The sequence below is a fragment of the Lactuca virosa genome, chromosome 6, assembly GCF_052849685.1.
Source record: "Lactuca virosa cultivar CGN04683 chromosome 6, Lactuca_virosa_CGN04683_v6, whole genome shotgun sequence".
NCBI classification, from domain to species: domain Eukaryota; kingdom Viridiplantae; phylum Streptophyta; class Magnoliopsida; order Asterales; family Asteraceae; genus Lactuca; species Lactuca virosa.
In genome coordinates this window covers 185188971-185198680 of record NC_136431.1, presented here as the reverse complement: position 1 = coordinate 185198680, position 9710 = coordinate 185188971, and the positions used below count along the sequence as shown (strand labels likewise).

Below are 9710 nucleotides of genomic sequence, written 5' to 3'. Positions count from 1 at the left end.
AAAAAAAAGTTGTATGAAAATATAAAAAAAAAACAAGTTAAATACTTGTAAGAAAAATTTAAAACATTTATAAAATATTTGGTTTAAAAGCACTTGTATTAAAATTATATGAAAATATCAAAAGAAAGTTAAAAAAATTATAAATAAAGTTTAAAACATTGTATTAGAAAAACCTATAGGAAAAAAATATCATAAAAATATTGTGAGAAATTATAAATTTTTTTTAAGAAATTTGTAAAAAAAAAATTGTTCACATTATAGGAGATGAAAATGGTAATATGTGAACACATTTAACAAGTTAAATTGGTCAAATGTGTAAAAAAACAAAGTTACCTAAACATAAACAAGATGAAAATATAATTACTCTCTCAATTCATTTTCTCTTTTCTTTATAATATGTTACTTTTTTGAATGAACGTAAAAATACTTTCATTTGAATTTTCTTTCACATCTTAGTTCTTAGTATTATAATAATTCTTTAAAAACACAATTTTGAAGATGATTTTTTATTTAGGAAAAACCATTTATTTTTAATAAATGCTTAGTTTGTTTTTATCCTTTTGATATATAATATTTTAATTTGTTTACTTTAAGTGTATTCTAGCTTTATTTTATTTATTTATTTTTTATGGTTTAACCATTATATATTTTTTTCGGTCAGTGACTACAATTTTTTAAAAAGAAATACCACTATGTCGATTGTGACTTTATACATCCGTTTTAATGTATGTTAAATTTACATGATCTCTCATTTGTCTATATGACATTATATGTATTTTCTATAACATCTTACTTCTGAAATGATTTTCATTTACCTACATAGTATATGTATAACCGGATAACACGACAAAATAAGAAACTATTTCAGAAATTGATTTCCTATTTAATACGACGCATAAGTGTCATGAATTTTAATGATAAACCATGTCAATTATGTACTTTTAATGTGGCAATGCGACGCATAAGTGTCATGAATTTTAATAATAAACCATGTCAATTCTGTACTTTTAATGTGGCCAACTGATTAGGTAAACATATTTTAAATTCTTTTAAGCTTTAAAAAAATTTAGTAATCGTTTAAAGGTATGGTTGTCGATTACATTTTTAATAACTAAAAGAGATATTAATGAAGTGTATTTTTAATAATGATTTTTTTACAATATTAACTTCATTCAATAATTAAAATAATATTTATCTATGAGAAATAATCCACATTACATTTCAAGTATTTCATGAAGGGATAATGACGGAAAAAAACACCATATTTTTTCAAAAGTTTGGTTTAACAATCAATTTTTAAAAAGTAATGAAAAAACCATTAATTTTTTGTAAAACCTTTCAGCCCAACCACTGTTGCATATTAGAGTCGGTTTTAATTACAAAAAAACACTATATTTTTTCAAAAGTTGGGTATAACCATCAACTTATGTGTGATTTTTTTAGCATAACATGAAAATTAATGGTTTTTCTAACACAAATGTAGGTCACTATGGTCGTGATAGAATTTTTATAAAAAAAGTTAGTAATTTTTTTAAACATATATTAAAATTCAGTGATTAAACCAAAAAATAACAAAATATAATAGTTTTTTAATCATTAACCTTTCATGAATGCTATTTGTTAGAGATTGTTTCAAGAAATGGTATTTTATGTTGAACAATCTTTTAGATAATATACTTTATTGTAAAATGTTCAATATAAAATAGAAAATAAAATAAAAGGAAATAGGGTTAACGGTTGGCCAGTTAGTTTCACTATCCATTACAGGCGGCGTCAGCTAATCCAATCGCACGATTCCTCCTCCGCCTCGTTTTCGATGAAAAGCACGTGTGCTCAGGCCGTCTCCGCCAATGCTCCACCGCCACCACCACCACTCCCATCACCTCCATCACTTTATTAACACCACCTCTACCTGAAAATCTCTCTCTCTCTCTCTACACACACACTATGTCGATCTTCTCTCCTTCTTCCCCTACTCTCTTCTTATCCACCACAAATCCTAGGGTTTCTCTCTTACCTTCTACTTCTAATTCTTCATCCCGGCGAGTTCGTTCGGCTCTCCGGCGGTTTCCGTGCTTGGCGTTTTCTGCCGCCCATGGCATGGCGGAAACGGTTCAAGACAAGAAGTGTTCGCCTTCGCCATCCTCCACTCCACTACCGGTGTCTGGATCCGAACTCGGTTGCTCTCCTACATTCATCGACGCTCGCTCCGAACAAGGTATATGCGATTCCGAGTGTGTTTGTCGAGTGAATTTTACACTTGCTTTGAATGCCTGTGTCTATTTACTGTTATAGCCTAGGTACGCATGTGTTATGCTTTTTGTTTTGCTCTATTTCAACTAAAACGAAGTGATGGTGGGAGAATTTCGAGCGATTGATTTGTGTGATATTCAATTGTTCATTGTTCGCAATTTCTGATTTGTTTCTTCAGTTCAGTAGGTTTGATCATTTCTTTTCATATGTAAAAGAGTGCGGTGAATCGAGTTCTTGAGCGATTGTCAAATCCTTTAATACTAGTAGGTTTGATTTATGCACATCCCGATTTGAGACAAACTAATGATTTCTGTGTGTTCTTGATGGCTTGATTGATATCCGAGATAGAATTTTGAATGATTGACATTGCTTAGCTTATCCAGAATCCAGATGTTCTTCTGGTTTGTTTGAGTGTATTTGAACCAATGACATTTAGCAATCAACCAATCATCTTGATGAGTTTTTGGGTGCATCGTGCATGTTCTTGTCTTATGATGATTTGAATCTAGTGATTATGCTTGTTGATACTGTTTGAGGCACCGAACCATCATCATCACTCAGTCTTTTTGCTATGCTGCCTCAAGGAATAGGGCTCCTAATTTCATGTCTTGTGAATGAGGACAATTGGTATATGATATTTTTCATATTGTTAGATCCTTAATTACTCTTAATGTTATCGTCAAATGTACTTTGATTGTGGTGTTCAAGTTATTCGTGGCTTGAAGATGACATGTTAGGATTTCTGAAATGTAAGGCACATGTCAAAGAGAGAAATAATTTCTTCTGCTACATTTTAAATTAATGCATCTATAACACAAAATCGTTCAAATACGTAAGAAATCTACAATTTTGGTAATTCATAATGGAAATCACTGAAGGTTCAGGAACACCCGGTGTTCAACCATCAAAGCCCTAGGATTTCCCTAATTTATAAAATCCTAACTTTCTGTGAGACAACTTCAAGAAATGATGATCCCAAATTCCCAATTGTGATGCTTTGATTTATGTAAAGATTCATAGATGTGTCCTTGCTGTAGGGAATCTTCATGTCAACTATCACATTTCAATGAAAACCTAATTGTGCGATTTAAATACAATGTTACGCTTGCATGTAACTCTAAACATACCTTCTTTGATGCATTCATAATTTCATATGCTATTATTTCAATATAAATCTTTCATGCAGATCTTCTTTCTGGAATTCAAAGAGAGCTAGAAGCTGAAACACTGCCAAAACCCATTGCTCAATCAATGGAAGAGCTGTATCACAACTACAAAACTGCAGTAAACTTCTTTCTAGGGCTTGCCCTGTACTAATCCTTTAGTTTTAGATACTGATTTAATAATTTTATACCTTGTGAGTTTTATAAAAGTTTTATCATTCTTTTCTTTTTAGGTTCTCAAAAGTGGAGATCCTTGTGCAAAAGATATTGTAGTGTCAAACATGCGTGTAGCTTTTGATCGTATGTTTTTGGATGTGAAGGTTTGACCATTTGACCTAAAACATTGATTTATCTTGACCATGATTTATGAACCTCATCTGTGAACATGTAGGAGCCATTTGAATTTTCACCATATCATGAAGCTATTCGGGAACCCTTTGACTACTATACATTTGGTCAAAGCTATATTCGTCCTTTGATCAATTTCAAGTTAGTCAATCTTTGTTTGCTATTATCAATCTCAGCTCTCTATTTATTATATGATAAAGAAAGGTGTAAATATCTATTGTCATTCAGGGAATCATATGTTGGAAACGTCTCCCTTTTCACTAAAATAGAACAACAGCTTAATCAGGTTCCTCATTCTCATAGTCATTCTCACACTTATTTCTATTATTCTATATAATATAATTATTTCAGATCCTAATAATTATTATTAAACCATCAGGGAGAAAATGTGATTTTGATATCAAACCACCAAACAGAAGCAGATCCAGCTGTCATCGCCTTATTGCTTGAAACAACAAATCCCCATATATCTGAAAACATAGTAAGCTCACCTCACCATAAATTCAAACTAAAAAAAAATATATATATATATATATATATATTTCCTTTACTTAAAAAAAATAAAAACACTGTGATGCAGATCTACGTGGCAGGTGATAGAGTTATAACAGATCCTCTTTGCAAGCCTTTCAGCATGGGAAGAAACTTGTTGTGTGTATATTCAAAAAAACACATGAACGATGACCCTGAGCTTGTTGATATGAAAAGAAGATCCAATACAAGAAGTCTAAAAGAAATGGCTTTGCTTTTAAGGTACAATCAAATCTCTATTTTTTTCAACACATGTCATATAATATAAATCCATTAACATTTTCTTATTTGAATTTTTAGGGGTGGATCTAAAATAATATGGATCGCACCAAGTGGCGGAAGGGACAGACCAGATCCAGTAACAAACCAATGGTTTCCGGTAACATCTTAATTTATTACATAAATAAAAAATACAAAAAATGAAATATATTATATAATGTATAATATATTCAATATTGTATAGGCACCATTTGATGCAAATTCACTGGACAATATGAGAAGGCTTGTGCAGCATGCGGGTGTAGTTGGACATATATACCCTTTAGCCATGCTATGCCATGACATCATGCCTCCTCCACCTCAGGTCTCTTCTTGTTGGTTGGCTTTCAATGACATTTTATTTATTTATTTATTTATTTGTATAGGTTGAGAAAGAAATTGGAGAAAAAAGGTTGATATCGTATCATGGAACCGGAGTATCAGTGGGGCCCCCGATTAATTTCCAGGAAGCTACTGTTTCTTGTGGATCCCCTGATGAGGTTTTTGTTGCTTGATTTTACATTTTTATTTATTTCACAAACTTTTTATTTAATTACGAGTCAAATGCATTGCAGGCGAAGGTAGTTTATTCACAGGCAGTTTATGATTCAGTGTGTGAGCAATACAACGTGCTACAATCTGCTATTAATGGAGGAAAAGGTCTAGAAGCATCAACACCAAATGTCTCATTGTCACAACCCCCCTTGCACTAGTTCTGTCCCCTCAGGTACACACAACATTCTTTAGGGACCTGTTGGTAAATATATAAATACAAGTGTAAATTACAAATTTGGTCCCTGTCCTATGGTATTTATTTTAATTTTCTTTTGGGGAATGCAGGTGAAGGCTATTCTTTTTTTTACATGACCTTAGGTGTATAGATACTGAAATTTACAGTAAGAGAAAGCGGTTGTTACATTACAGGTGGTTAGTTTTTGTTTTTGTGAACAATTCTCAATGAAGTCATGTTTTGGATTGGATCCTGAATGATGTACAGGTGTATGTTATGTTTTGGATTGTAAAGGGATACACCACACCTTTAACATACACATGTTTGCACCTTTTACAACCAATATATCACATTTCTTTCTACTTTTCCCTATGCTAATAAATGCATCTTTGTAGGCTCGAAGCAGTGGTGCTACTGAAACCACACTTTTTGCCATGTCACGACTTTGTCATGTCATTCTTACCATAAAAGTGTGGTTTCTTTGCCACACACTAGATGTGGTGCAAAAACACCAAATTTCATTAATTCAAATAAGGAAAATTCATACTTAAACTAAAATAGCTTAAAAAAATGCAAAACAAAAGAAACTTAAAAAAACACAAATAAAATAACTTAAAAAATAAAAAATACAAAAAACTTAAAAAAAAAAACACAACTAAAATAACTAAAAACATATTACATGAAATCTTCACCCGAGAACTATGTCTTCTAAGTTATCCCGAGGATCCAAATTAAGATTAATGTGTTAATCCTGTAAATGTGTTTCACTAAAGTTCATGCGAAGATTGTGAAATGTTTGAGTGCTATGTTTATTTACTCTCCTATCCATGTACTCATCGCTACCAATTTATGTTGGTTGCGTCTTGGGGATGGTTTCATGCTTGTCATGTGCACATATCGCCTTTCCCTCACCAAAAAAAAAGTGTTGGTTTCTTCGATATGTGCCAACATTTCTTAAGAGCTTCAAATGCCCGCTCGACATCCTTCCTAGCTCTTTCTTGAGCTTTCTTGAATTTTTTTCGTCTAAAATCATGTGGACACGTAAATGATTTGACAAACAAAGCATAGTCATGATAGATTCCATCAACAAGGTAATAACTATACTTATATGACGTTTCATGCACTTGAAAAGACGAATCTGATGCAGAACCGTCAATTATGTTGTTAAATATAAATGAACGATTAAGAACATTAATGTCATTAATAGAACTGGGAGAACAAAAAAACACCTTATCACCACTTGACAACCTCACCATCTTCACTTTCACACAAAGATAATGCTTCAAAATTATTTCTTATTTTAGAAAAATATTTTACATAAAACAATTTATTTTCTTATTATTTTTTTTGTCATTTTGTGTTAGATATCAAAATATATTATGTATCTACATCTTTTGATTGTTTATAGTTATTTAAATATAATCTAATCAATAAAAATGCACATTTTGGATTTGAAGTCGTAGTATTGATTAAAATAGCTAAGAAATAAATAATTGTTTTTGATGTTTAAAAGGTTATGAAAATACTTGTCTTGTCTTTAATACTTTTGTGTTTGGTGTATACTAGTTGGTGTTTCCCATGCTCAACTTTTTTGTGTCCTCAAGACAAAATACATACAAAAGATATATTTAAATATTACTTTCTATTATATTTTATGAATGATTTCCATGTGACAACAATAATCTCATTCAGATACTTATATGTTAATAAAATGATTTAACTATCACAAGTCACAACTATGAGTGTAATAATGAAGCCTAAAGATTTATAGTAGTCCTTTTTGTAAATAACAATAACGAGATAATGTTATTAATAAAATAACAAATAAATGTAAGTCAGATTACAAAAAAAAAAAAAAAAAAAACGGAGTGTCCAAGATTAATTTTTATCATATAATATAAAAAAGAAAGATCTTCAATTTATCAATTTATAGTTTAACTAATAATTCAAGGCCTGAAAAGATTATGGATGTACAAAAGCAGAACCAATATTTTAAAAACCGGTTTGAACCGGCCGGTTGGACCGGGAACCAAGGAATTGAGCGATTTAACTAACACTGATTTTATGTCTATTTCTGAATCGGAATGAACCGGTCGGTTTTTACAAAAGCCCGTTGAACCAGTTAAAATTGAACCGATTAAATTGAATAAAAACACATGGATTGATGTAAAAATTATGGTTATGTGTTTTTTTAATGTATTTAGATTGATTTACAAGTTGTTTAATGTGTATTTTTAATGTTTAAACTTATGGACGTCAAATTCTTGATTTATGTATGTATGTATGTGTAGGAAAATAGGAAAAAATATGAAATTTATAGTAACCGGTTCCTCCGGCGGTCGAACCGGTTAAACTGGAAACTGGTCACCATACCGGTTCAACTAAAAAACCGGGTTTTAAAACATTGAGAAGAACAATACAGAATTTGTAAATTGTTTGTCTATCCCTTCGTTGGTAACATTTGTACTCGGTTATTGGATGGAAAAATAATAATTGAGGTTAAATAATAGATTGGAGTGTTTACAAAACGAGAGATCCTATAAATTACAACCGTTAAATGAATCTCTAATCTCTAATATAGCTCCTAATAAAAGACTCCTAAACCGACACGTGTCCCCCCTCTTAGACCCCCATCAATCCACGTGTCAATCCTGTAGCTCTATTCTCAATTCTTTTCCCGTCCATTGCTTACTTCAGGAATCGACATCATCTCCCACAAATCAACAATTTGATTACCATATTGTCCCTGCATTTAAACACATTTTGAATTTTGAATTTCATATATCCTCATATCTCATATAATCATCAATGTTTTTGAATTAATTGATCTTTTACCAAATATATAGCCATCATATTAGGAATTAAATCATGATTACATAATTATCTTTGCTTATTCATTGCATTTATAAATACCGAACCCCTAAATTTTTTTTATATGTTTGGCATCTTTCTGCTTCTTCATCTCTACAAACTACCATCTTCATTCATAAATTTCAATCCATCAGGTTAGTGTAAAACAAAATAATTTTTCCATACTTTCTTTTATTTTGTTTATTTCTATCTTCTTCTCTTTCTTTTACAATTTTGATATAGCATCCTAGAAACAAGTATGTCGATCTATGTGTGTTGCTCTCTGTGTGTTTTATTGGCATCGTACTTTTGCTTATAATTTTGCTTTTTTGTCTTTTTTAATACAAACATATGAATGTTTTACCGATTATAACAATGAACTTTAAAAGTACTTTGATATAACTGGGATGCCATTATATGATTTTCTTTTTCTCGGTTTCAATTGTTAAGAAACATGCTTATTTATGGTTATGGACAATTTCTATCACATCGGTTTCATTCAAGGACCATTCACATTTGTTTTATAATTTTATTTTTTGTGTGTGTTGTGTGTGTTTGTATTAATTCAAGTGGCATAAATGTTTTATATACTAAAATGAATGAACTATTTCTCTATTTAGCTTATTATAGGGACCAATTATGTAATATAGCTAATTTCTTTTTCCACATGGACCAATATGCGTGTTGTTGTTTCTTTTTATAAGAAAGCAACATATATTCATTGATTTTTTGGGGTTAAACGTAAAAACCTAAAGTTCATTGCAAGAAATAGCAATGTAGTTTTTGATTTTGCAATTCGCCCTAAAAAAACATTGAATGCATGTTACATGGAGAAGCAATAAACATCCCAATTAGAGCAATGTACTTTCAAAGTACATTGTTATAACTGAGCACCATTGATCATTTTATAAGTTTCAGTGATTATACATCTTGGAATTTAGGAAAATGTTTAACTTTTTTTTTTCAAGAAATAGGAATGTAGTTTGTGTATATGTATTGTGCCGGATATACATACACATAGCCACATACATTACACACAATTGTAATGAAAATGAATGAAAGTAAGATACTATATTGCATTATAAATTAAAGTATACCATAAACTAAATGTGTATAATTTTTTACTCGTGGTGCAGTTTTTTTTCCTCAATCCGACTTTCGAAAATGACTATTTTGCCCCTTGCTTTTTAAATTAGCAATTTGGGCAAAACATCAAGATCCCATGAATAATAGCTATTCACAAACACAAATTGTTCGCTTTAGTGGTAGAAATCATTTATGACTTGAGAAATGTGAAATCTCTCATTAAGGAGCTTTTCTTGATGGTTTCTAACAAATCCATCAAATGCCAAGATGTTATGTCAGATCTTGATTCTGATTAATGACTTAGAGTCATGAACATGAGATGTAATCCATGTATGATAATCAAGTATGGTCTTGATTGAACTTCCTCTCTATAGCAAGGCTAGAAGGAGTAAGTGGTTCTTCTAGAAAGAATACATTACATGGATAACTATACACATTTAAAGAAAGACTTTGTCACAACTAGCCTTTTTGGCTAGGAAATTCCGTCCTCA

The 9710-nt window shown here is 30.9% G+C and overlaps 1 protein-coding gene across 1 annotated transcript; it reads left to right on the top strand.

Annotated features, from left to right (window-relative positions):
- The first annotated feature begins 1730 nt into the window (after positions 1–1730).
- On the top strand, positions 1731–5645 carry ATS1 (phospholipid/glycerol acyltransferase family protein). The gene is made up of 12 exons (XM_079055658.1): positions 1731–2218; positions 3440–3537; positions 3650–3736; positions 3808–3905; positions 3993–4050; positions 4144–4245; positions 4345–4517; positions 4596–4674; positions 4759–4878; positions 4940–5053; positions 5129–5280; positions 5394–5645. The coding sequence occupies exons 1-11, from the start codon at positions 1948–1950 to the stop codon at positions 5264–5266; spliced, it is 1338 nt and encodes a 445-aa protein (XP_078911784.1). The 5' UTR covers positions 1731–1947; the 3' UTR covers positions 5267–5280; positions 5394–5645.
- Positions 5646–9710: the final 4065 nt, after the last annotated feature.

Coding starts and splice junctions, on each gene's coding strand:
- ATS1 (XM_079055658.1), top strand. CDS start 1,948: ATGTCGATCTTCTCTCCTTCTTCCCCTACTCTCTTCTTATCCACCACA. Junction 2,219..3,439: donor CGACGCTCGCTCCGAACAAG/GTATATGCGATT, acceptor TCTTTCATGCAG/ATCTTCTTTCTGGAATTCAA. Junction 5,054..5,128: donor CTTGTGGATCCCCTGATGAG/GTTTTTGTTGCT, acceptor AATGCATTGCAG/GCGAAGGTAGTTTATTCACA.